The sequence below is a fragment of the Pan paniscus genome, chromosome 9 (assembly GCF_029289425.2).
Source record: "Pan paniscus chromosome 9, NHGRI_mPanPan1-v2.0_pri, whole genome shotgun sequence".
Classification (NCBI taxonomy): Eukaryota; Metazoa; Chordata; class Mammalia; order Primates; family Hominidae; genus Pan; species Pan paniscus.
Genome location: NC_073258.2, coordinates 120905151 through 120932492, shown reverse-complemented (window position 1 = coordinate 120932492; position 27342 = coordinate 120905151). Strand labels below are relative to the sequence as shown.

Below are 27342 nucleotides of genomic sequence, written 5' to 3'. Positions count from 1 at the left end.
GAAGTGAAGAGCCTTCCAGATGTCTGATTTAATTGAGTCAGGCTTATAGCTGCAGGAATGTCTGCTTTTTTCACTAATAGTAATGATACTAGGAATGGCTAACAGCACTATGTGCTAGATGCTTGACATGCAAGAATTCACTTCAGTCTCTTAAGTAAGCTCATTTTATAGCTAAGGGAGTGGAGGCACAGAGAGGTCAAGCAACTTGACCCATGGCTGCACAGCAGGTAAGTAGCCGAGCCCAGATCTGAAGCGGGGTTCCAATCTCCATCCCATCTGTTGCCTTCGCGCTGGCTGTTTCTGACTGGCTTACCACGGTTGCAGCTATGTCTGTCTCATTGTCTTGGGTGCAGAAGTTTTATCTCATCCTTCCCTAGTAACATCTTCCTTCTCCTCCTTCCTTCCTCAAATGGCTGAGCACACAGTAGGTGCTTTCGAAGCTGTTCCAAGATAGGCCACTGCTAGGGTGTGGGGACACTTCTGACACCAGGTGGCAGCATTGGCCAAAAGTTTTCTCCAAACTCTGGGTCTCATCAGTCAAGTAAAAACTTAAAACGTTTATTTCTGGTAGAAATGATAAATACTTTGCATTAAAAATCTGGAATTCAAGTTTTCCTTGTACTTCATGCTCCCTCCCTGCCCCAGAACCTTACAAAAATATTTCTGTGTAGAGAGGGAAAGAGCTGGTGCCTGCTCTGGAGGCAACGTCCAGGTCCGGGAAAGGCACTCGTGGTCTGATCTGTCTCAGTGGTGGGAGATCTCCACTCGCCCCACAGGCAGCCTCGGGGCCAGAGATGAGAACATGCTGTAATCCAGTACAGGGGCTGCGTCGTGGGTCCCCAACAGCTCCTTCTTTGGGGATAGTGAGCCCCTTGTTGGGGAGTAGGAAGGGACTGAGGGGCCAGCTCCTTCCAGATGTGTGCATGGGGAGGGGAGTTGTGTCTGGGGAGGTGGGTGTCCAGGTATAGACTCCTTTTAGGGTCTAAACATTTAAGGAGTTCAACAGAACCACCATAGGCCATCACGTTTTGGCAGCTTGCAAGTGAACACTCCAGGGGAGATGCAGGAGGGAGGGGTGTAGGTCTGGGGAGCCCCTCTCTCCCTCTCTGCCCGCAAGGAAGGCACAGGGTGGGAATGGGGGTGCCTTCATGAGACCCCCTGCCATGCCACACCCCCTTCACAGTCATGTGAGATGGGGCCAGAGGGGCCTAGGCTCTAGGGCCAGGGGAGTGGGGAGGGAGGGAAATAAGGCCTCAGGTGGGGGTTGCCACCCCCTCTAGTGGCTGGTGAAGAGCAGTGGGCCCAGAGCAGGCACCCGCCAGGTTGCTCCCACCCTAGCCTGGGTAGGGATCCTCATCCCAGAGACACAGCTGCCTCTGGGGCACGTAGAAGTCGAAGCTGTAGCTCTTCTGGCAGCTGCGGATGCCACACTTGTAGGGCGTGGGCCGGTCGCGGCTGTGGCAGTACTTGAGCATGCAAGGGTACCAGGCCAGGCTCAGGCCATAGCGGCAGACGCAGGGCTTCCCGCGGTCCCCCACCTGCCCGCAGCGAGGCAGCTCCGCCTGCTCTGAGGCCTTGGGCAGAGCCTCGAACACAGAACTGTCCACACCTGGGGGAGAGAGGCAAGGATCAGGGAGGGAGGGAAGGAGCTCCCCTAGCCAGAGGCCGCTGCCATTCCCCACTTGGTCTCCTCTGTCATCCCACAGGCATTTACAGACACCTCCATTTCCAAGCTTGCCATGGGACACAGAGGTAAGACCTGGTTACTAGGCTCCTCCTTGCTGGGCTCGTGGGAGAAACAGATTAAATAGGAATCACCCTCCTCTATGGCATCAACTGTGTGCTACGGGCTCTACTTACAGTACCTCCATCAGTCACCCCATGGGCTAAGTATCGTCATCCCTGTTTTACTGATGAGAACATCGACCCAGAGTTTAATGATCTGGCCAAGGTTTCAAGGCCTCCACTCGACCACACTGCCACCCAATGCTTTAAAAAATCACCATACTGGAGTGTGCTGAGACAGAGGCGTGGGGAGACAAGGTTGGAAGTCAAGGAAGGCTTCTTAAAACAGGTGACATCTGGCCGGGCACAGTGGCTCATGCCTGTAATCCCAGCACTTTAGGAGTCTGAGGCAGGTGGATCACCTGAGGCCAGGAGTTTGAGACCAGCCTGGCCAACACGGTGAAACCTTGTTTCTACTAAGAGCACAAAAATTAGCTGGGCATGGTGGCAGGCACCTACAATCTCAGCTATCCTGGAGGCTGAGGCAGGAGAATTGCTGGAACCCGGGTGGCGGAGGTTGCAGTGAGCCGAGATCGTGCCATTGCACTCCAGCCTGGGGGACAACAGTGAGACTCTATCTCAAAAAAAAGTGACATCTGAGTAGGGCTAGGCAGAGAAGGGCCAGCAAAGCACACCCACAGAGGGGCAGGTCAGGTCAGGGTGGCCAGGGCTTGGATCAAATGGGAAAGTGTGCATATTGGGGCGCTGGAGGACACGGAAGGTACCGGCCCTGATTAGGCTCAGGGGCTGTATGGGACGGGCCAGCTTCTGGAGGACGCTTACATCAAGCTTGCAGCATAGTCTGGGGTGCAGGCCATGGGGGAGGGTGTATGTGTGTGGGGGGCAAGACCACAGCTCGGTTGGGTATTTCTAAATCTGGGCCTGCCCTGGGAGGAGCAGGCATTTCACCAGTGCTCAGTTGGCTGGCAGAAGGCACAGGGGCTCAGAGTTGGAATGGCGCCATTTCCCTCTCCCCTCCACACAGGGGACCTGAGGGCGGTCCTGGGAAAGGTACCCAGAGAGGGGTCAGCGCTGAAGTCACAGAGGTCAGGAAGGCAGGGACCATGCAGTATGGAGAGGAGCTTCCAAGGATCTTGGGGCAGAGATGCCGGCACCAGGGAGGGCCTGAAGCTGATATCTGAGAGGTGTCAGTGGAGGGGGGCAGGGTGTCCTTGTGCCCCACACCCATGACAGAAGACCCCATCTCTGTGTCCTCACTAAGGGCAGGGACAAGGGGAAGTACCTGGGAATCTCCCTCCACAGGGCCTAGCAGAGTCTGTGTGCCCTGCCTGGAGCAGGGCCCTTTCCTCTGGCTGAATCTTCTCACTGAATAATCACACAGGCGCCATTTCCTCCAGGAAGCCTTCCCAGACCAACCGTAGCCTGGTTTGGGGGTCCCTCCCTGAACGCCTGTAGCTATCATGGTATTCTATCACACTTAACTCTGTGCAGATCTACCCTGCTGGGGGACAGGAACTGAGCGTCTACATCTCTGATTCCTGCGCCAGTACATCTCTGTAGGTGTTCAGTAAATGTCTCCTGAACAAAGGAAAGGCTAATGATGAGACTTGGCTAATGATGAGACTCAGCTAGTGATGCTCCTGCCCTCCTCCACTGCTCTGTGTTGTCTCCCTGTCCCCTTCCCTCCGCCCAGCAGCGGGCAGTGCCCAGCTCCCAGCTGACCTTGCTCCAGCCAGAACCGGACATCCTCCTGGCGGGTGTAGATGGCATCCACGGCCTCGGCACACACGTTGTGGAGATGGGGGCTCAGCAGCGCCCCCTGGCTGAAGTTGACAGCGACATCCATGTGCAGATGCTCCAGACCCCGAACCTCCTCCGCCTGCCGCACTGCCCGGGGATTTTTCTGTGTGTGGGAGAGAAGTCACTCCTACCTGGCTTCAGAATGCTCCCTGTCCATCTTCCCCTGACCCTCCAGAGTCAGGCGAGCCCAGGCTGACTGCCTTTAGAACGCTGGGGCCATCTGCAGGGTGGCAGCCCCACCCCTCTCCAACTGGCAGTGAAACTGATGCCTAGAGTACAGTCGAGCCTTTTCAGCCTCTATCCAGAATGGACGCTTCCCAAACTATGTGCTGGCCACTGGGCTGACCTCTGGGGCCTGATGGAGAATGCTGAGGTGTGGATGGGAGGTGGAGGTGGGTGAGCCAGGCGAGCTGTGCCAGGGCATATGACCTCTGGAATCACGTACTTTCCAACATTCAGGGAACCAAGTCCCTTTGGGAAAGCAGGCAAAGCGCAGGGGCGAGGAGGCCCCCAGGGCAGGCTCTGCTGGGCAGGCCAGGGAACTCAGATGAGGCTGGGGCAAGACCCTGGGTCTAAGAAGACAGCAGGAGCAGGCCGGCAGCTTTGAGGGTCTTGAACACTTCACATATGTTAGCTCACTGAAATCCCCCATAACCCAGTTGCAATGAGAAAATTGTGGCTTTGAAAGTAACTTGTCCAATGTCACCCAACTAATGAGTGACGAAGATGTGATGTCTGATCTGACCTCAGAGCCCAAGCCCCTAGCCTGTCACACACGGGGAGGTGCTGGAACCAGACGGGAGAAATCTGAGAGTTGGGGTTCAGTTAGCGATCTGCAGCTCTAGGGTCAGGTTTGGCCTGGGGCAAAATCAGGGGCTCAGGACTCTTGGGTGAATGGGGTACCAGGGATGAGGGCGGGTCAAGGGCCGTGGGTCCAGGAACAGCGTGAAGATGAGGAGCTGGGTGGGAGGCTAAGGTTGGGGAATCAGAGCTTAGAGCTAGGCTGGCTGCAGGGGTCGGGTCTGCAGGTCAGGATCCGGGCCGGGTCTGCGGGTCGGGATCCGGGCCGGGATCTGGGCCGGGTCTGTGGGACGGGATCTGGGCTGGGTCTGCTGTGGGTCGCAATCTGGGCCAGGTCTGCTGCAGGTCAGGACCTGAGCGAGGCAGGCCTGGTGGGGCACTTACCTGCCGGAGCTTGGCCATGGCCTCACTGGGGATGATCTCATTGTGCTGCAGCTGGGTGACAAAGCAGAGGGCCTGGAACTGACTCTGCCCCTTCTCCAGCTCCCCCAGGATCAGGGCCCGGAAGATCTTCACATCCTGAAGAAGGGCAGGAGGATGGGAACAGCTGGAGGGTGCGGGACCTTCCCACTGGCCCACCAGGTGCTCAGCTTGGCCCCTGAACAGGATGCCTGGACACTGCCCGGCAACAGACACCTCCCTCCTGCTGGTCTAGGAATTTTTATCTTTTCCATTTAAACCCATGACTTAAAAGAAAGAACACATCCCAAATGTTCCAAAGCCTCCTGGAAAATTGACAAAGTGAACCACTAGAGTTTTTCCCAGCTGATGATTCCTCTCGGCAGAACCCCTTAACGTCACCCTGCTCAGGGTGGGTCAGGGCCTCTACAGGCACCTGATCAGGGGATCATGGAGGAGGGCTGGACTTTTCCAGTACCGATTCCAGAGTTCCTCTCTCTGACTTTTTTTTTTCTTTGTAGTTGTAATGGCTAGAAATCTTAGACATTCTTATTCAGTAGATTTGGGGAGAGGTCTCAAGATGCCCTTGGTGCTTCTGATTGGCCAGGCTCCTGGCCACCGACCTCTGAGTGAGTGGAGTGGTGGGGCCGGGAGGGGGTGAGGGCAGAGTGGGAGGCTGGCTGCAGCTGTTGCAGCCTTCCGGCCTGAGGGAGCTAAGATGCCTCGCCTCTTCCTTTCCCTCCCCACTTCCCCTTTCCCCCATGGGGTCGCTAATGGCATTGCCGCAGTCCAAGGGCTCCTTCCTGTTACTGACTCACTGTGTGAATGGGGGGTCTGCAGCAGGATGGAGGGAGTAGAGCTGTAGGGTGGGCTGGGGCCCCCTTCCCTATCTGGCTGCTGGAGCCCTGTGCTCTGCTCACCTGTACCGCTCACCACATGAGAAGTGGCCCCTTGCCTTCTTACCCATCTCTGTGACTTGATTAACTCTGCTCCCAGTGAGAAGTTAGTGGGTCCCAGTCAGAAGTGGTCTACATCTGTCAAGACCCCTCCTGTGGTGGAGGCACCCTGACCTCAGTGACCATTCTCTGCTGGGAACCCCTATGTCTCTGCACTGAGACTTAGAATGACAGCTCTGTGGATCCTCTATTAATGCCCGGGCCCCAGCCCCCCACCACACAGTCACTGAGTACTTGCTGTACACCCGCGAGAACAGAAGTGTCTCAGCAACAGGCTCTGAGCGGCCCCCTTGGAGTCCAATACATGCGGCAAGGGACTCACAGCTCCGCCCCGAAGCTGCAATGTATTAGTGAGTCCTCCAGGCTTTCCCCTAATTTCTCTGATGTGTAAAATGGGGATGATCCCAGTTATGTGACAGGGTTGTGGTGAGGACTAAGTAAGTTATCTGGAAGATTCTCACATGGGGTCAGCGCTAGCTGGGATTACTCTTGTAGGTGACCAGCAAGCATCGTAGGTGGTCTGCAACAAACGAGTGCATGTCATCTCATAAATGCCCATGTATTTCTGCAGTCCTTTAACTCTACAGAGTTTCTCTTACTTGCTTTTATTGTAAATGATCTCTGGAACGATGAGGTATGGAAGTATAGGGGGAGGTTTTCCAGAAAGGGAAACTGAGGCTCAGCTGTTGAGGAAGGTTCCATTAGGTTCCTTATGATCCCAGAGATTTGTGAAGAAGGTGAATCAGAGCTCAGCCAACCCCTGCTTCCTCTCAACAGGAAATCCCTTCTTGGTCATGATGCTGCAATCTCCTTGTCCTGCCAGCCTGGGCTATCTGATCCTCCCCTCACTCAGGTCGGCTGAGGAGAGATGGGAGGCGGCTCTGCCTGTAGCATATTCCATTCTGGGCTCAATTCCTGCCAGGTGAGACTTGATACCAGACTTCCCCTGCTAGAGCTTGAGCCAGGCCATGTCCCTGGCAGGATCCCCCAGGAAGGATCCAAAAACCACTTCCCTGGTATTTTCAGCTCTGACTCTTTGGAGAGAAGCCTATCTGGATATTCACAGCATCTTCTCCAATACCGCAGGTGCATGAAATATCCGGAAGTCTCAGGGCTGCTCAGGGGTCTCTTTGCTTGGTGACATCACCTGACTACCGTTGGCAAGAGAAGGTATTTGAACTTTCAGACCAGACTAGAGGATGAAAGAAATCTATTTGAGCTTTTTTCCTGCCTCTATATTAATAATGTCATCAATGACAATAACAAAATGCTGTCAAAATGGGAACTGACTGGGGGTGCAGGAAGGGAATGATAATTTCTCACTGAGAGGATTTCCTCTGTATCTCCTATTTGTATAGGAAAAAAAGTTACTGAAATTTGTAACTAGAAGAGAAAAAACATTGTTTCCATGGGTCAAAAGGATGTATGATCCTCTTTAAAATCCTTACAACAGGCGGTAGGAGCTATGATTGTTACCGAGCTTGGATTAGGTAACCTGTTCAAGGTCATGGACTAAGAGGAAACATAGCCAGGATCTTAACCCAGACAGTCTGACTTCAAAGCCTGAGCTCTCTTAACCAGAATCCATAATTGCCTCCTGGATCAGCTAGTCTCATCTCCTTGATGCTCAGCTAAAGAAGCTGGAACTCGGGCACACAGAGGTTGTGCGGTCTGCCCTTGATGCCTGAGGTGGCCAGCAGCAGAGGTGGGATTAGGACCCGCTCCCCATCATGCCCATCTGGTGGCAGCCTGCCTTAAGTCAGCACACCTGCCTTGGAATGTGGCGGCTCTGGCTCTTGGTTCCTGCAACTACCAAACAGCATGACACAAATAAGAGGAGAAGAGGAGGCAGGAATACCCTTCTAACCCACCTGCCTGCCCTGCCAGGACTTTTTTTGTTGTTTTTTTTGTTTTTGTTTTTTTGAGACAGAGTCTCGCTCTGTCACCAGGGTGGAGTGCAATGGCGCGATCTCGGCTCACTGCAACCTCCACCTCCCGGGTTCAAGCGATTCTCCCGCCTCAGCCTCCTGAGTAGCTGGGACTACAGGCATGGGCCACCATGCCCAGCTAATTTTTGTATTTTTAGTAGAGATAGGGTTTCTCCATGTTGGCCAGGATGGTCTTGATCTCCTAAGCTTGTGATCTGCCCGCCTCAGCCTCCCAAAGTGTTGGGATTACAGGCGTGAGCCACTGCGCCCGGCCTCTGCCAGGACTTTTTAAACTGCAAATTCTCCAGTCTCTCCTTTGTGTGCATGTTTTTTTTTTGGAGACTGAGTCTCATTCCGTCACCCAGGCTGGAGTGCAGTGGTGCAGTCTCGGCTCACTGCAACTTCCGCCTCCCAGGCTCAAGCAATTCTCTGGCCTCAGCCTCTGGAGTAGCTGGGATTACAGACATGTGCCACCATGCCCAGCTAATTTTTGTATTTTGTAAAGACAGGGTTTCACCAGGTTGCCCAGGCTGGTATTGAACTCCTGACCTCAGGTGATCTGCCTGCCTTGGCCTCCCAAAGTGCTGGGATTATAGGCGTGAGCCACTGCGCCCGGCCCTTTCGTCCTATTTCCCCAGAAAAGCACATTCCACTTGCTGATCCCTGAGAAAGAGCGGGCAGCCCTACTTTCTGGGTCTATTTGGTAACAGGACTCCATCATCCTGACCAGTGTCCCTCCCGCTTTCCACTCCTTGCACCTCAGACTCCCTGGCAAGGTTCTGGGGCCCCCTCTTCTTCCAACCTTCACAGGGAAGGGTGAAAGTCCCCTCAGATGCTAAGCCCAGGCCAGATGGAAGCCTGGCTCCCAGCCTTCCTCCTTGCCCAGGAATCTGTTGGGATGACGTACTTCACGTGGCCTAACACCTAAAGCAGATGCTTAGCTGGGGAAGAGCCTACAACAGGGACTGCAGGCAGGCTCCTGAGGCTCAGGACCCAGGATAGGGCCCCCAAGACGGGAGGTTGTTATAAGGCTCCTTCTCCCACAAGCTTCCAGGAACCTCCAGCCTACCTGGAAGAACTGGAGCATACTACATCCAGGGCCAGGATCTGGGCCACGCAGAGGGTGTGGCAAGTACCCTGGGGAAATAGTGTTTGCTAGGGTCCTCATCTGTAGTTTTAAGTAAGGAGTAGGTAGGCTCTAGGATAGCACAGAATTTAAGAACAAAGGCTCTGGAGCCAGTGTTACCCATGTTCAGATCCTGGCTTTGCCTCTGCTGGCCACATAACCTTGAGGGGATTTACTTAGCCTCTCTGTACCATAGTTTCCACATTGGCAAGCTGAATAAAACGATAGTATCTACCTCAAGGGACTGTTGCAGGGAATAAATGAGTGAAAGGTTTCAGAACACAGTGGGCTGAACTTTCAGTTTCTCTCTTGTGGCTGCAATTCCTGGCTCTATGTCTGCCTTGCTCCACCTGAAATCTACTCCACTCCTGAAGACCCAGGAGTTGAGATTGTTCTCTTCTAGATGTACCTACGGCCTAGACAGGTCAGGTGACTCCTCTGGGGCTTGCAAGTAATCAGCCAATCAGTGGGAGAGCACTGATTAGCAGGACATGGGGCAGGGCCTTCACAAACACCTGGGCAGGGGAGTGGCCTTGGCCAAGACACAGATTCCTGTTTTCCAGGGGATGGTGGAGGAGGCTGACTTCTGACAACTCAAGTCAGCAAACAATAGGCCTAGGATTGAGGTTTACTCCAAGTGCAATGGAGGTAAAGGGTGGATGAGGGAGTGCTCGTTGTCCCCTTAAGGTTGGGGCTGGGGGTGGCATGAGGGAGGGAAGACTTCGCACAGTGAGGGACTCCTCATTGGCCCTTGACAGTTAAAGGATGGAGGGCTTTCCAGCAATGAGGCATTTACCGAAGACAGCCAGGCATGAGTCTCCCAATGCCCCCACCCAATCATCCCTCCATGCTACTATCACCCGAGTGGCTGAATGCCCTTCAAGGGCTCCCTTTGTCCTCACCAGAAAGCCTAACCCCAGAGCCTGGCATCCCAGGTCCCTGCTCACAGCAACTGTTGCACTTCCCATGCAATGAACCGGAGAGCTTGTAGTTCCCAGAATGAGCGATGCTGTGTCACCCCTAGGCCTTTCTGTGAGCAGGTTCCTCTGCCGGGATGCCCTGTGCTCAGCTGTCTCAGCTGTGCCTTGTGTGCAGGGCACAGCTCACAAACGACCCTCCTCTGACTGCCCTCCCAGTGCTGCCCTCACCAGCCCTTCTGCAGAGTTGGCCAATCCCAGTCGCTGCCTCTAGAGCACAAATCCCACTGTCTACTCCCACTGTGTTTGTGTTGACCTCTTTACTTGTCTTTCTTTCCAGACTCAACTTGAGCCAGGAAAAGTGGCTTGCTTGAAGTGCATCCCTGCCCCCTGGAACACAGCAGGTGCTCAATAAACATCTGATAAGGAATACATGAAGGGTGAATGAACAACAGCATGGAAGAGTTCTCTGAGAAAAGTGGTGGGAATGTACTAGGGGAGGAGGGGAAGGGTCGTGAGTGCTGATGAGGCTGGCAAGGGGCCAGGACACAAGCAGGACGCAGGGTCTGAACCAGGCTGAGGAGTGGGAGGCTTCCTCTTGTGCATCTCTGGAAGTCATTGGTGGGTTTGAGCCTGGGGTGACATGAGGGACCTGTGGTTTGGAGCTGAATCAGACTCCGCCTGAGGTTGTGAGAGTGCCTTGGATCTCAATGCCCTAGTCAGATGGTCTCTGTCCTCATGGAGCACCTTCTGCCCAGGCAGTAAGTCATCCAGGCCCTCTGTGACCTGCCTCTGGCTCAAGAGCAGCGACTCTAGCCTATTCACATGGTGACCCTGGGGTCTGTCGCACAGCTGGGGCTCAATGCTTAGTAGCTGGAGGAACAAATGAATGCTCTAGGGCCTCCATCAACCCACTGGCCTCCAATGTGCAGACACTCTTTCTTCTCGGCCTTGCCTGCAGCTGGGCTCCTGCAGGCTGGTAGTGCTACAGCTGCTATTTTGGTGTCTAGAAGGTTTAGGGGATCATCTAGTTCATGGCCCAGTGAGGTTCCAGCAGGGAAGTAACCTTCATGAGTCACACAGTGGCAGAGCCAGGGCCAGAAGCCTAGACCTCCTGACTCTGAGTCCAGTGATCTTCATGCTTGTCCTGGCTCCCCTCCGTAGCCCTTGTCCAGATACTCAATTCCTCCCTGTGCCCATCCCAGCCATGCTGTCTGACTGGGATCCACCTGTGTCTCCAGAGGGAAGGCTGCTCTGGTTCAGCCGCACTGGGGGATGCGCTGAGAGACGGCAGAGCACCCCTGGGCAGACATCCTGTGCTCAGCACTGAGGGTGGGGAGGGAGCCCATGGATCCCAGGGGATAGCGGGGCTGTCACACCAGCCCTGACTAGCTTCCAGACTCAGATAACATTGGGAAGAATGAAACAGGCTGTTTTGCCACAGCCTCAGCCGCTGTTCCTGGGGGTTTATTTTACTCACGGCTGAGCCTAATCCGAACTGATGCACAGGCTCACACAGCTTCCCCATTCGCGCACACCGTCCTCTTTCACAGACAAGCTGGGTCTCAGTCTCCTTCCCGCAAGGTCTCCCAGTGGCTCCTGTTCCACATTCCCATTCCCTCCACAGGGGCGCATCTGGGCCTGTCTCCTCCCTCAGTCTCCCTGTTCCCGGCAGAGGCGGCTCCCCACCCTCTCATCACACCCCTCTCCGCAGTCCCCACGCCCACCCCCCTGTGAATTCCCCATCTCATGCCCAGCGTCAGGGCACACCCCGCATCACCCTCCTCACTCGCTCGATTCTCCTCACACGCCTCCTCCCGACGCCACTTCTCATAACATGTGTACACACACACACACACGTGTACATGCGTGCATGCGCAGGCACACACTCTTACCGCATGTCATCACCTTGCTCCAGCCTGCCCGGTCTCTTCTGGCACCCTGCCTTCCCATCACGGTCCCTAGCTGGCCCCACTCTCCAGGCGCTCTTCCTCAGCCCCTCCCCAGAAAGCCCTGGGGTTTAGGGGGAGGCCCGCCTGCAGGAGAATGGAAAGCAAAGGGGGCCAGGGCAGCAGACTGCTCCTTCCCTCCACACCCTGCTTCCAGCCACCACTGTCCAGTGCTGGTCACGGCCCAGGCTGCAGGTCATCGCTCTAGGGCCACACAAGCCACTTGGCCCCCTCCCATTCTTCCAGCCCCCTTGCTCCTGGACAGCTGGCGCTCTCTCCTGGGAGTGTCCTCTGCCATCTTGGTCTCCTTCCTGTCACACCAGAGAGCATGATTCTGGGGCCCAGGCTGAGCCAATCTAAATATTTATTCCTCTGCTCCTGGCTGGGGCTGCTTTATGGCTAGAGAAGGGGCTGGCTTCGCTGGGCTGGTGAGGGGAGAGGGGGTTTAGCCTGCAGAGCCAGCCAGGAAGCAGTGCCTTCCTAGCCCCACGGCAAAGCTGGAAGCACTCTGGCTGCTCTGCCCAGGCTTCTCGAGCAGGAACGGGGTGGATGGATTCCACCCAAAGCCAGGCCACGCACATCCCGAGGCCAGTGCCCAGGGACCTAGGCCGCCCCATGATGAGATGCCAGCATCCCCTCAGGGCTAGGCCTGGACAGAGGCTGCTTGTCTTGGGGCATTAGCACAACCACTCACCCAGAGCAGTGCTCCTGCCCCCAGCCCCTCCCCAGAGCAGTGCTCCTGCCCCCAGCCCCTCCCCAGAGCAGTGCTCCTGCCCCCAGCCCCTCTCCAGAGCAGTGCTCCTGCCCCCAGCCCCTCCCCAGAGCAGTGCTCCTGCCCCCAGCCCCTCCCCAGAGCAGTGCTCTGTCAGCCGAATCCCAAAGGTCACCACTGTCCTGACTGCTGCAGGAACAATGTGAGGCTTTATGTGGATCAGCTGCGCCCCACTGTGCTGCTGACTCAGTGCTCCTAAGATGGGTCTCCATGCTTCCCTCTCACCCGCACTCCCAGCCCTGATGCCTCCCTTGCTCCCTGCCCTTTATCTGAATCTCTAGTGGCAGCCACTTCAACATTTGCCAACTTCAAGGATGTTAGCTCCTCATGATGCTTTGGTCCCTACAGCAGAAAAGCAGCAACATGCTTAACGGTGGGGTAGACGGACCTCCCGGCCTGCGGGCACTGGCACCTTGCTCCTCACATGCCCACGCGGGCCTCTGTTCTGCGAAGGGCCTCTTAGTCACTGCGCACACTGAGCCCCGAGCATCACACTGTTGTCTCTGGTGTACCGGCAAGGAGCCTGGGGCTCAGAGAGGTTAAGTGACTTGCCAAGTCACACAGTGGGTAAGTGGCAGGAAAAAACGTACATAGTGATTGCTCACTAGTGTCTGTGAGATATTTTCTTTTCTTTTTTTTTGAGATGGAGTCTCACTCTGTTGCCCAGGCTGGAGTGCAACGGCGTGATCTCGGCTCACTGCAACCTCTGCCTCCCCAGTTCAAGTGATTCGCCCGCCTCAGCCTCCAGAGTAGCTGAAATTATAGGCACACACCACCATGCCTGGCTAATTTTTGTATTTTTAGTAGGGACAGGGTTTCACCATGTTGATCAGGCTGGTCTTGAACTCCTGGCCTCAAGTAATCCGCCTGCCTCGGCCTCCCAACATGCTGGGATTATAGGCATGAGCCACCACACCTGGCCTTGGTGAGATATTTTCCAAACTCATCCCCCTCACCCAGCTCCCCAAGAGGCCATGCCTGCAACTCCTCTCTCCCCTGCATGGACTCTACTAGAGGTAAGAGCGTGGGGGAAGTGGTCCAGCCCACGTCTGTACAAACGAGGGTCTCTGTGGATTTGTTCCTCTGCACCAAGGTTTTTTCCAGCCTCCTTCTCCCCTCCACCTCCCTCCCCAGGGTTCTTTAGCCTACTGGAAGGAGCCCACTCATGGTACCATGGCAGACAGGCAGTCAGGATATACTGGAAGGAACCCTGGGTCCTAATCTGGGATCATCAGCTGCTTGATCTTCTCAGCCTCACTTGAGAGCTCCAGGCCTCAGCCTGCACATCTACACAGAGAGGCACCATTTGCCTCCTGCTGTCTATGGCAGTGAGGATCAGATAAGACCATGTGTGACACGAGGGACTGCTCAATGGGTGATCTCCAGACCCTATGCAATCCTCACTTCAAGGCTGGGCCCTCCGCCAGCAGAACAGGAGTCTGTCCTAAGTTTATCTCCACCACCTCTCTGTGCCTTGGGAAGCCTGGGAGGGAACTAACTCACTTTCCCCACTAGCTTCCCAGCAGGATCCTCCATTATCCCAGGTGGCAGTCTTCATGGCCTACCGGGATCTTTTGCTAGGACTCCACCTGGACATAGCATTCAGGGGCGGGAGATGCTGGCCAAGCTCCAGGGAGGGGGTCTGAACCCTCAGGCAGGGCTGGCCATCCTGATCTGAGGAGGAATTCCTCACACGCAGAGGAGGGACAGATATTAGACCCAGGAGCCCCATGTCAGTGAGCCTGGTCATTCCATCTGGCGACTTCTTGTAAATACCTGTGAGGAAATGCTCTGACCTCCAGAAAAGTCTGGGCCTCTCCCGAAAGCACCTCCACTGCCTTCTCCTCCCCAAGGAGACTTTCCATCCATCAGATGCCTCCACGCCAAATCTTAAGGGTGCCAACACAGACAGGGTAGGGGCAGACTGGGCCCTGAAAGCTTCTCGGTCCCACGTCTACGTGCTGTGATATCTCCTTGGGATACACGTTCTTAGGTGGCAACGTGGACATTGCACATTCCACATCTTCACTGACTGCACCTCAAGGCTTCCCGTGTTGCTCCCCTACCCACAGACCAGGCCCCCCGGCACAGGGGCTCTAGCATTCTTTGGACTATCCCTTCCTCTGGCTCCCACTCACTCATCAGTGCCCAGGACAGGGCTCAAGCTTCCATCCTCCATGGGTCCTTGTCCCTTCGAAGTGGCCCTGAGCTGACCCACACAGCTGTACGGTTCCCCTTATCTTGCTTATTCCCTCCAAGGCTCCAGCTGTGGGCCTTCAGGATCCCCTCTTTCTACACTTTTGGAGTCTGTGTCTCCCTATCCTCCCTGATGCTGGGAGGGGAAAGGGACCCCCACCGCCCACCACCGTGATGCCATCACACATGACCTTCTTCATATCTGTCAGTATCACCCTCCCCATCCGGTCAGCCCCAAGGCAGGCAGCCTGGAGCGTGACTCATCCTCTTCCCAGCTTTTGGCCACTTGGACTAGGGGACAGAGGTGAAAGAGAAATTGGCAAGAATACCAGCTTCCAGGAGGTAGACCAGAAGGGCTGTCAAACAGCCAGTTTAGGGAGAGGGGATGGTGACACACCTATGATTAGATATGCCAGTGATTATGTACATCCAGGGCTAATTACACCCATAGGATGTGGAGTATAAAGGAGAGTGTTGCCCACCAAGGGCGCGCTGTGAATTAGTTTGTGTACTGAGGGCACACAGCATTAGGCCCGAAGTATATGTGCTGCTCAAAACACATTAGGATTAGTGTGGGTAAGATGACAGGTTTCAAATATGTGACTGAGTTTGGGCCCTACCCTCATTTAACCTGAGCTGGCTCCTTCTCCAGGTCCCCTCCCCTCCCCTAGAGCAACTGCGCCAGTGGTTCCCAAACTTTGCTGCACATTGGAATCACCTGGGTTCTTTTGTCACCCAGACTGGAATGCAGTGGCGCGATCCTGGCTCACTGCAACCTCCGCTTCCTGGATTCAAGCGATTCTCCTGCCTCAGCCTCCTGAGTGGCTGGGACTACAGGTGCATGCCACCATGCCCAGCTAATTTTTTTTTATTTTTTATTTTTTAGTAGAGACGGGGTTTCGCCATATTGGCCAGGCTGGTCTCGAACTGCTGACCTTGTGATCCGCCTGCCTCGGCCTCCCAAAGTGCTGGGATTACATCACCTGGGTTCTTTAAAAGAAAAAACAAAACCAAAACGACTGCTGCCTGACTCCCATCCTGAGATATTCTGATTTCACTGGTAGGGTGTGCAGCCCAGGCACTGGGAATTTTCAAAGCTCCCCAGGTGATTGTGAGGTGCGGCAAAGCTGGGAGCCACTGAGCTGCAGCATCCTTTCAGAGCTGTGGCTCGGTCAGCCTGATGGCCTTCACTCAGCCTCTGGGCAGGGCTTGCAGTAATGCAGGATGGCCATCTGATAGCTCCAAGCTACTGAGTCTGCAAGCCTCACCTGGGCTCCAGGCTATGTGTCCTCCAGTGGGTTGACGACTGTGACTGCTTTGCTGCGTCAAGGTCCAGAGTAGTAGCGTGGGAGAGAGTTAGACTGTCAGAACTCTGACGCGGGTAGAGACAAACAGGTGGGAAGGGCTGGAGAGAGGGGGCTGGATAGGGTTGGGAATCAGACAGAGGCCTTGGTCCCATCCCACACAGGGAGGCTCACTGCTGCCCTGGGTGGACTGTCAGGACAAGGATGGCTGCTCCTGCTCTGAGGGGCTGACCAGCAATTTTGGCACTTCAAGGAGAAGGTTACGATGAAGAGCTCAAGGCTCCTCCAGGCTCAGTACTGACTTTTCTGCATGACCTTGGGTCTGTTGTTCAATGTCTTTGAGTCCAAGTTTAGCAGAGAGGATCCTTGCTGAAATGCTGTGTGAGCCACAATTGCAAAGCTAACAGCTCCTATGTCTTGAGCCCTTAACACAGTATCTATTACAGAGTAAGGATGTCATAGGCACTACTAACTGTGGGATATGTGCTATTATTATCCCCATTTTATAGATGAAGAAATGAAGGTCTGGAGAGATCAAATAGCTTGCCCAGGGTGAACCTGCTAATAAGTGGTAAACCAAGTCTGTCTCATTCAGTCTGGACTGTTCTCCCCAACGTGATCAAATGGCAAACAAGGCTCTTCCCAAGTAGATTAGGACTTTTCCCAAATCACTGCAAATGAGTTTGGTACAAGAAACACAAAAAGCATGACTTCCCAGGCTGGAGTGCAGTAGTACAATTGCAGCTCAGTGCAGCCTCAGCCCCTGGGCTCAAGTGATTTTCCTGCCTCAGCCTCCTTGAATAGCTGGGACTACAAGGCACACACCAGCGTGCTCCGCTAATTTTTAAATTTTTTGTAGAGACAGGGGTCTCGTTTGGCCTGAAGATTTCATATTCCTGGTTTCAAGCGATAAGCCTGCCTCAGCCTCCCCAAATCCTGGGATTACAGATGTGAGCCACCACACCGAGCCGAAGTCTTTTTCTTATAGGAAAAATCATTCCTTCTAGACCGAACTTTCTTATGGAAATCTGACAAACACTATGAGGCATGAGGCCTTGAGAACTGAGAGGTGACCCACCCTAGAAGGATTTGGACATAGAAGCTGCTGTGGCCAGTGCAGGCAGTGAGTGAGTGGCCTGGGTGAGGGTAAGGCTATTCTCCCCCACACTGCACTCTCCAACTCCACCCCGTCCTAGGCCAATGGAGAAACCTGGAGTTAAAGGGACTTGGGAAAGCTGGTTTCCTTTCGGTGTCTTCCACTCCCAATTCCCTCCCTTGCTGATGAAAATGGAGATGCCAGAGGTGGGTATGAAATGGTAGCTTCTGGGCCAGAGGCTAACCTGAAAATCAGACTTTAGAAACCTGGGCGGAGGTCTGAACCACTGTAGAGATTCAAATGAGGTGCTCACAGTCTCCAGATGCATTTTCTAACTGGGCAGTCAGATGACCAGCATACCCTCACTCCAATCCCCAGCACCCCACCCCCGCCATCAGCCACTACTGCCATCACATCACAGCTACCTGGGTACTTCTTAGCCTCTCCCTTCAGATCACAGCAATAAAAACCTTCCAGCTGTAGCTAAAGGCTATAAAAGCTCAGCCCTACTCATTGCCTTTCACTGTCCTGGCCACAGCCAGGGAAGTCTCTCTGCAGGATTCTAGTGCAGCCACAAGATGACATCCAGTGGGCAGGGGGGTGGGAGCCTCACAGCCTGGCCTAAGGCTAACTTTCAAGGACAAAGGGCTTGGACAGAAGATTAGATCCCCGATTCCTGATGGATCCAGCCACTAACATAGATTTTTCAGGAACAGAACACACTTGATAAAATTCTCCTAGGGTTTAGGTGGGGAGGCAGGGTGGGGAAGCCGACCCTATCAGCTTCCCTCTCTCTCAACCTGCATCTGAGAGCCTAGCTTAGGCTTGCGGAGTAAGGATGGGCTACAAAGTCTTCCCATTTGTGAACGCTCACTACCCCACCCCCCATCTGCCTGCTTATGTCCAATGTCAGTGCCAACTCTGTGGCCCTGGGGCAATCAGCGGTCAAGCCTCACCCCCCAACCCCACCCACCTCTAGCGGTCAAGCCTAACCCCTCACCCCTGCTAACTATGGCAATCTGGCTGGGTCCCTAACTGACTTCCCAAACTCCGCCACCTCTCCTCTAAAGTGCCCTGTCTCTACGAGGGAGGAAAGACAGGCAGCTTCAGCAAGGGTCCCCGGGGCCCCGGGCTCCCCCAGCTATCTAATCTGCTTCACCCCTGCACTCCCCCAGGGACAGAGCCTCACAGGGCCTCTCTTTAGCTGGGGGAAGGAGACAGAACGCTCCTTTTGAATACCTAAGACTTACCCACCCTCTTTTCCTCCAGCTTTCCTGCTGCTGGGTCACTGTTAGTCACTCACCATCCAGGCCCATTTCCTGATAATCCCCCAGCCCCCTGGGTGCAAGGCCCTTCTTATTCCCTCCAACACAGACACACACACACCAAGAGCGGGCTGGTCTCTAACTCCCAAACCCTATTCTGGGACGGGGACGGACACACACACACACACACACACACACACACACACACACACACACACACGGCTGGTCTCTAACTCCCTAACCCTAATGTGGGCCAAAATAGGGGGGTTGGCTCGCTTCCCTGCCAGGCAGAGTGAAGGGCAGCACTTCTCCCAGAGGGAGGGGGCCTCAGCTGGGGTCTCTCTCCAGGATCCTCCTGCTGCAAGCGCCCCAGCCTTCCAGACCAAAGAGGAGACAGGGCTTCTCCCGGCTTGAGAGGGACCAGGGGCAACCAGCTCTCCCCAGAAAAGTGAAACAGAGGGAGAGGTGACAGAGGGACTCCAAAATGTCAGGGCTGGGAGGCCTCGCAGACCCCTCAGTGCCCTGTACAGGGGTGAGAAGCCAGGCCCATAGGAGGAAAGAGGCTTGCTTGCTCTAGATCACACAGGGAGAACCCACAGTGAGAGCCCACAGCGAGAACACTTCGCCTAGGACTTTCCCACTAGAGCACAGGGGAATGACTCCAAGAAGGGAGTCCAGTCGTTAGTAGGAGTTCTGGAGGAGGGTTAGCACCTGGGGGGCTCTGGGAGCGCTGGAGGAGGGAGTGAGAAAGGGAAGCAGAGGGGTTCTTTGGAGAGAATGAAGGGGTGGGCCCTGGGGAGTGGGCAAAGAGGTGTAGAGAAGAGCCCGGCGTGACCTTGGGCCAGCCGCGTCTCCCTCCTGGGCCCGCCTTTCCGTCTGCAGGCAAGAGAGCGCCTGGGATCCCGGGGGGCTCAGGCTTGAAGGTGCCACCCCGGCGAGTGAGGGCGCCTCACCTTCTTGAAGTCGGCGGTGAAGGAGACGAGGGTGCCGTCGGGCTTGCGCAGCTCGAGGCTGATGCTGTCGGCGTCGCTGTCCGCCTGCAGGCTCTCCTCGGTCACCTGGCCGTCCGGCAGCCGCACGCGGACCCGCAGCTCGGCCGGCGCACCCGTTCCCAGCAGCGGCGCGAGCAGCGGCAGCAGCAGCAGCAGCGCAGGGCGCGCCAGGGGTACCCCGGGAAGGCGCATCCCCGGGGGCCGCTGCCGTCCGCGGCCCCGGCGCGCCGCGTGGGGGCGGGGAGAGGCGCAGGCAAACTTCGCCCAAAGTTGGGGGCTAGTTCGGGGCGCCCGGGAGCCGCTCCGCCGGGGGCCTTGGCCGCGGGGTCGCCCGCGAGGTGGCGCGGACGCACGTGGGTAGCGCTCAGCAGGGCGCCCCCGGCGGCCCCGAGGCGGAGACGGCGCTGCCCTGGCCCGGCTCCGCGGCCCCGGGCTCCAGCGCTGCGAGCCTGTGTTTTGCACTTTTCATTCAATCCCACCCCCCGTCACTTCCTTCAGAAAACAGAAACCACCAGGACCCGCCTTAAAGAGACCGCGCACCTCGCGGCCCTTAAAGGGCCCGCGGCTGCTCTCCGCGCTTCGGCGTTGGCCGGGCAGGGGGCGGGGAAAGGGGGCAGCGGCTCCGCGGCTTTGTGCAAGCGGCCTCCTCGACCTCCCTCCCGCCCGGCCGCGCGGAGTCAGCGACCCAGGCGGTGTCAGAAGTTTGCTCTCCCGGCAAATCCCTTCATTCCAGCAGGGGCAGGACGGGTGACTCTTCCCCCGCCCTGCACCGCCACCCCCCACCCCCCGCTTTTTTTTTTGGCTTGCTTTTGTGCCACGTGGATGAAATAATCGGGCTTGGATTTTTAGGGGTTTTGTTTGGTCTTTCAGTTTCTCTGACAGCGAATTTCTAAAAAGCTTCTGCAAAATCAGACCTCGCTTTGCACTCTGCCTTTTCCCAGCCCCACATTGGGAGGGTGGATCGGGGGTTCTCGCCCAGCTTTGCCACGGCCAGGTGTTAGACCTTGATGAGTCAGGTCACCCATTGGGACGCGGCCCTCAGGTTTTGTGAGCCCCTGTGCCTCTTTCCTTTTCAGTCCTGCCTCCCGTGCTTCCCGCATTCACGGCCTTTCCTCAGTCCTGCCCACCACCGCAGACCCGGTTCTTTCTCTCTATTATAGACTATGAAAATCCAGGGAAATGTTAGATTCCAGGTCACTTGGGAGAATTTACAGGGACTCGGGACGCTGGCGCTCCATGACAGTGGCTTTCCCACAAGCCACAAGGAAACATGCGTGCCCTGCGGTGCACCCCAACAATGAGAAGGGTGAAGACCAGGAGATCTGGATTGCTGCCTCCTCTGATTAGTTGTGGAATTTAGGCACGTTTTAAAAATTCTTTGGGCTTAAGTGTCCCCGTGTGTATCGTGGAAGCTGCTCAGACCTACACTGTCCTGCCAGTCCCAGGCAAGGGAAAAAGCCCCACGAAGATGCTCAAAACCAATTGTTCCCTGACTTCCATTTTCACTTCTGTTGGGACCTTGATTACTGATGGGTGAAAACTCCCTTCTCTGCAGCCTCCTTCCCTGCTAGGGCTTCCCCAGCACAGGGCCATGTGAACTGCAGGGTCCGGCTAGAATCGGCCTCTTGCTATCATCCAGGGGCCCTTCCCGCTACCCGCTCTCTGCTGCCTAGATTTAGGACTGAAGGGAATTTAAGAGACTACCAAGTCAGCCTTTTCCAAATTTGCCTTTCCTGAAGAATCACCTGGATGCTTGTTAGAAAATAGATTCCCGAATCCCTAAACCCATGGAATCAGATTCTAGGGAAAAGAACTGAGGATTAGCATTTTTGACAAGGCCCACATGATGCTCGACATAAGTGGTTGACAGCAGGTATTTGGCAGATGTTTAAGCGTAGAGCGTCTGGGCCGGGCGCGGTGGCTCATGCCTGTAATCCTAGCACTTTGGGAGGCCGAGGCGGGCGGATTGCCTGAGCTCAGGAGTTCGAGACCAACCTGGGCAACAAGGTGAAATCCCGTCTCTACTAAAATACAAAAGAAATTAGCTGGGTGTGGCGGCGTGCGCCTGTAATCCCAGCTACTCGGGAGGCTGGGGTAGGAGAATTGCTTGAACCCAGGAGGCAGAAGTTGCAGCGAGCCAAAATTGCGCCACTGCACTCCAGCCTGGGTGACAGAGGAAGACTCCGTCTCTACAAAACAAAACAAAACAAAACAAAAACATAGAGCATCTGAAACAAGCAGCAACCTTCCTGGAGAACCTGGCTCCTAAGGAGTTCATCTTCACATCAGGGAGATAAGGCAGGCTGTTAGGGAATAATTGGATTAGCACAAGGATTGCTCCCCTAAGGACTCCCACTCTTAGCTGGCAACCGTTTAGACTAGAGATGCCCAGGGTCTTGAAATTGGCCTCCCGCCTGACAGGATGCTGGATCTCCATGCGGCCTTGAAGCTAGGTCTCCCACATGAGTCAGCCCACACAGTCATTAAGGGCCTCGCCCACATTTCCTAACTACCCTTGTTTCAGGTCCTGTCCCCATCCGCCACCAGCTCTGCCCTCAGCCATTTCCCAGGCTCTTACCCCTTCTCCTCCCACAACAGCCCAGAAGTGGGCAAAGAAGCCCTGGATGTCGGATTTCTTGTTTAGGTCCCTGAGGTTTGTCTCTGTTCACATTTTGGGTTTGGAAACAAGGATGGAAGACCTCATCTCTTTCCCACCTCTTCCCCATAGTCAACTTCCTTCTCTACTTCAACCACAGATCAAACCAGATTTTTCTTTGAAAGTGATAGGGCATTTGATAAGCCCTGCCTACCTACATCTCTATGCCTTGCTATTGATTTCACCTGACCACCTCTTCAAGCTCCAGGACAAAACTCAGGTTTCCCAGGAAGACTTTCTCGACTCCCCACCGACCTAGCCCTCTGTTCTGTGCCACTGTCTCCGGCCTCTGGACTCCAACAGTAGTCATTATTATAGCAGCTCCTCCCCCATTGTATTTTGATTATGTCCAGGTTCTGTGCCAAGCATTTTACATGGATCATCTTATTTAATTTTCATGGCATCCCTCCAAAGTAGGTTCTATTCTTAGGCTCTTTTTACTGACTAGGAAACCAAAGCTTAGAGAGGTTAGGCAACATACCCAAGGTCACAAAAGCAGTAGAGCCAGCCGGGACTCAAACACAAGTCTGCCCGCCTGACCACAAAGCCCTTGCTTTGAACCACAGTAGCCTCTGCCTGTCGGTAGCCCTCACTTTCTGCCAGTCCCATTCGGGGCTCACATCCTGCGCTATCTTCTCCTGTTATCTAACGGTTTCGCGTGTGGCAATCCTGTATCCCCAGTGAAGCCGTCAGTTAGTTCAAACAGGCCAGCCCCGTGCTGGGAACAGACAGCGTTTCCCTCAAACCATCCAGGCATAGAAGCATCCATTCATCTTAAATGTAAAGGCCGTCAGAGGAAGAGCTCTAAGAAGCCTAATTACTCCGACTACAACCAAACAGCCCTCATTGTCAGAGAGTTCTTTATGTCTCATCGCAAGACCTCTGCCACACCGTAAACCAATTTCCTTTTTTTTTCTCATCTCTAGCCCTTGGAAAGCAGTAGCCAGTAGTGGTTCAGAAAATGGGCATCAGGATCTCAGTCCTGGAGCTCGGCCCCACTCATGAGCTGTGCGTCAGTGAGCCTGTTTCTTCAACTGTAAAATGGGCGCATACGTTTCTCCCTCACTGGGTTGCTTTGAAAATTAAATGAAACATTGTGCATAAAACATTTCGCAACATGTTTGGCATATAGTACAGATCCAATAAATGGTGGCTGTTATCCTTTAATTCTGTTTATTCTTTCCCATTGTATCACATACTAAATCTCTGATTATACAAGTCTCTCCCTCTCACCCCCTGCCACATGTATACGCGTGCATGTACACATATTCTTTCAGAAACATTTTTTTGGCTGGGCGCGGTGGCTCACACCTGTAATCCCAACACTTTGGGATGCCGAGGCGGGTGGATCGCCTGAGGTCAGGAGTTCGAGACCAGCCTGGCCAACATGGCAAAACCTGTCTCTACTAAAATACAAAAATTAGCCGGGTGTGGTGGCGGGCGCCTGTAATCCCAGCTACTCTGGCGACTGAGGCACGAGAATCGCTTGAACCCAGGAGGCAGAGGCTGCAGTGAGCTGAGATCGTGCCACTGCATTCCAGCCTGGGTAACAGAGCGAGTTGGTCTCAAAAAAATAAATACATAAAAAAGAAACATTTCTTCCTCTCTATCCTCTTTAGGTGTCTAAGTTTTATGGGTCTTGAGACCTCTGAAACTGAGAAATGGATAGCAGCAAAACCTCGGGAGGCACCTTCCCTTTGCTTTTTGGTCTGAGTGTGCCTTAATTTGGGAGGAAGAGAAACACCAAACCATCTCCCAATCTGTGCCCAAGAAAACAGGTGCTGACAAGACCCTGCAGGAGGTGGAAAGGGAAACTGAACCAATGACCTTTACCGAGAGACAGGGAGAGAACCACCAGGTGCTTGTCTTTGCAAGACTGGAAAGATTTTTTTCTTCCCATGACTTTCTGTGAGTGGCTGTTTGGTTTGGGTTAGGTTACAGCCCCTTTGTCTCTGGGCCTTTGCAGATAGAGTGGAGGATTTGCGATTTGAGTTTGAGAACCAGGGATGGAGTGAGGGATCCCCTCTGCTTCTCAATGTCAATTGCAAAGCTCCAGACACTTCATTGCCAGCACAGAAGTACAAATTAGCTTTCTGCCATCACACAATTATGCAGTTCCATCCATCAAGGGTGTGGTGGGAAAGTGGATTGGAGAGACAGCTGGTGGGGATACTGAGTGGAAAGGGAAGAGAAGTGGAGATAGCTGGGGTAGGCATGGAGAAACTATTCTTTCCAGGCAGAAAAACCAGGCAGAAGGGAAGTTGTCATGGAGGTGGGCTGGATTCATGACTTTCAGGAAGGAAAAGGAAGCCTGGATGATCAGAGCTGCGAGTCAAGGCAGATCTCAGTCCATTGATTAGTCCATTGATTATGGTAGCTCTTCAGGTGCCTTTTACCCTCTGCCTCTTGCTATAATTATTTCACAGTATTTGTGTTTGAAACCAGAGGCTACAAAAGAACCTAGGCCAGCTGTAAGTGGTGCTGCTCAGATTAGAAGCCTGGCATTCTGAAGCCAGGGCTTGTCTCCTCCTTTGACACGGCACAGAGCTCCATGTTGCCCGTTGACTCTTGAAAGTCCCAAACATAGCTGGGCACGATGGCTCACGCCTGTAATCCCAGAACTTTGGGAGGCCGAGGCGGGCAGATCAGGAGGTCAGGAGTACGAGACCAGCCTGGCCAATATGGTGAAACTCCGTTTCTAATAAAAATACAAAAATTAGCTGGGCATGGTGGCGTGTGCCTGTAGTCCCAGCTACTCGGGAGGCTGAGGCAGGAGGATTGCTTGAACCCAGGAGGCGGAGGTTGCAGTGAGCCAAGATCATGCCACTGCACTCTAGCCTGGGCAATAGAGCGAGACTCTGTCTCAAAACAAACAAACAGAAAAAAGTCCCAAACATAACCTCTTCTCCTCCATGCTAGTTCCTCCATGAGGCCTTCCCTGCTCCCCACCCCCAGACTCATGCATTCACTCGTTCATTCAGTCATCTAGCACGTGAAGAGTGAGTCACTGCACTAGATGCTGTGGGCACAGCAGTGGAACAAGGCAGATGCAACAATTATTTACCCTGAGATGGAACATGCAAGAGAAGCAGGCTATAAAATCATGGCAAAACAAAATATTTTAATTATAATTGTTATAATGGAGAATTAGAGGAGAGTCTAGCCTAGACCAGGAGGCCTTCTGGAAGGCTTTTCCAGGTGTAGCCTAATCTTAAAAGATGAATCAGCATTGACCAGCAAAGACAATGTTCCAGGCAAAGGAAACAGCTTGTGTACAGGACCTGAGTCTGGTGGGCTTCCCAGAAACATCACCAGGTAGCTAGGGCATGACGGGGGGAGGAGAGTTGCTTGAAATCATGCAGTACAGTTTGGCAGGGCCCAAGAAACGCAGGGCCTTGGAGGCAATATTAGCACTGGACTTGGTTTTGTTTTGTTTTCCTAAGATCAATGGGCAGTCATCGAAAGGTGTTATATAAGGGGTGACATGATCAGACTTGTATTTTAAAAAGATTGTGCTCGGGAAATGGATTGTGGCCATGAGGAGTAGTGCTGGTGAGTGGGATGGTGGTGGTGGCAGTAGGGGTGTGGAGAGGGGTTGGAATTCAGCAACACGTGGGAGTAGGATTTGATGTTTCTTTGGACTGGGGCAAGTGAGCAGGAGTGGTCAAGGGCAACTCCTGGTTCTGGCTTGCGTAGGCTGTGGCACCATGAATTAAGGTTGGGAAGCTGCGGAGAAGCCCTGGGATTGCCTTTATGGTAGCTCTTCAGGTGCCTTTCACCCTCTGCCTCTTGCTATAATTATTTCACAGCATTTGTGTTTGAAACCAGAGGCTACAAAAGAACCTAGGCCAGCTGTAAGTGGTGCCGCTCAGATTAGAAGCCTGGTGTTCTGAAGCCAGGGCTCGTCTCCTCCTTTGACATGGCACAGAGCTCCATGTCACCGCCTTCACTCACGGTCTTTGTAGGCTGAACCTGGCCCCTCTTTGCGTCCACCTTATGCCCAGCATGGTGCTTTGTATGCAGAAGGTGCTCAATAATGACATCTCTGTAGCCCTGTGTACCTGGCACTGGGCTATGGGAGAGAGAATCTGAGACACAGTCCCTGCCCTCAAGAATCTTGTTGACCATGTGATCCAGGACCTTCCAGAGCCGGCTGGGCCACCTCATTATAATGGAAGACCTCAGGCCCTTTTCAGATGCCAGCATTGCTCCTACCTGGAGACTCAGACATCTGTCCCTGAGAGCATTTTGCCCCTCATGCCCTGGCAAGTCCCTCATCAGGGCACACTCAGGGAGGCTTTAGAGAAGAGAGGTCTTGTTCACTGGTCTGGAGCGTCGCTGCCTTCAGCCACAGAGACCTTAGACTGTACGCCTGCGGCAAGAGGATGGGATCTGGCAGGGTTTGTGTGCCTTGTGTTGATTACATTTTAATGGGTAAACACCCTTTCCTTTAGGCAAATCCCCGAGAAAATTTATTACTTTTTTTTTTTTTTTTTTTTTGAGATGGAGTCTCGCTCTGTTGCCCAGGCTGGAGTGCAGGGGTGCGATCTCGGCTCACTGCAAGCTCTGCCTCCCGGGTTCATGCCATTCTCCTGCCTCAGCCTCCCGAGTAGCTGGGACTACAGGCGCCCGCCACCACGCCCGGCTAATTTTTTGGATTTTTAGTACAGACGGGGTTTCACCGTGTTAGCCAGGATGGTCTCGATCTCCTGACCTCGTGATCCACCCGCCTCGGCCTCCCAAAGTGCTGGGATTACAGGCATGAGTCACCGCGCCCGGCCAGAAATTTATTACTTTAAAAAATCAGTTGGATTTTTAGCCTGGTATTTTATTGCTCTTGAAAAATGTGCGTGTTACAACTTGGGATGGGACATCCTGCTTTTTCATCAGGGGGCTGAGTGTGAACAAAGTTGAGCCTGGACAGGGGCCATTTCTGACCAGAGCCATCAGCTTGTCTCCCTTTTCCTGTCACAGTTGCTATGGGCCCCCTTATCAGAACATCTGGCTTCCATCTGACTGATGGTATCATCAAGGCTTAGGCTAGAGAGTCTAAGAAGGTTCTAGCATTATCCAGGGAGGGAGGCTCAGGGCCTAGTTTCTTATCCAGTGGAAAAGGGAACATTGCCCTCTCCTGAACTGGGGATCTCAGAGCCACCCTCACTATCATGACTTTTTAAAAAAAGATCTTTCATTTTTCCGAACAAATGGAAAGACACTATGTTTATCGAGAAAAATGTGATAAAAATATATACATTTAGTGCATTTCCAATTAACATCCTAATGGAGCTTAAACATTTTTAAAACAGACTTTTTTATTTTTAACAGTTTTAGGAGTCACAGCAAAATCGAGTGGAAAGTACAGCGTTCCCATATACCCTTGGCCCCTATGTATTCATACTCTTCACCATCAGCATCCCTGCCAGAGGGCTATGTTTGTTA

General features: G+C 53.9%; 1 protein-coding gene across 1 annotated transcript; it reads right to left on the bottom strand.

The window, feature by feature from the left end:
- Positions 1-537: 537 nt before the first annotated feature.
- Positions 538-19915, bottom strand: OAF (out at first homolog). Its single transcript, XM_003820119.7, has 4 exons — positions 19209-19915; positions 4732-4866; positions 3469-3649; positions 538-1609 (listed from the first exon to the last, which is right to left on the bottom strand). The coding sequence occupies exons 1-4, from the start codon at positions 19437-19439 to the stop codon at positions 1335-1337; spliced, it is 822 nt and encodes a 273-aa protein (XP_003820167.3). The 5' UTR covers positions 19440-19915; the 3' UTR covers positions 538-1334.
- Positions 19916-27342: the final 7427 nt, after the last annotated feature.

Coding starts and splice junctions, on each gene's coding strand:
- OAF (XM_003820119.7), bottom strand. CDS start 19,439: ATGCGCCTTCCCGGGGTACCCCTGGCGCGCCCTGCGCTGCTGCTGCTG. Junction 3,650..4,731: donor CCATGGCCAAGCTCCGGCAG/GTAAGTGCCCCA, acceptor TCCCACACACAG/AAAAATCCCCGGGCAGTGCG. Junction 1,610..3,468: donor CCGGTTCTGGCTGGAGCAAG/GTCAGCTGGGAG, acceptor TCTCTCCCCCAG/GTGTGGACAGTTCTGTGTTC.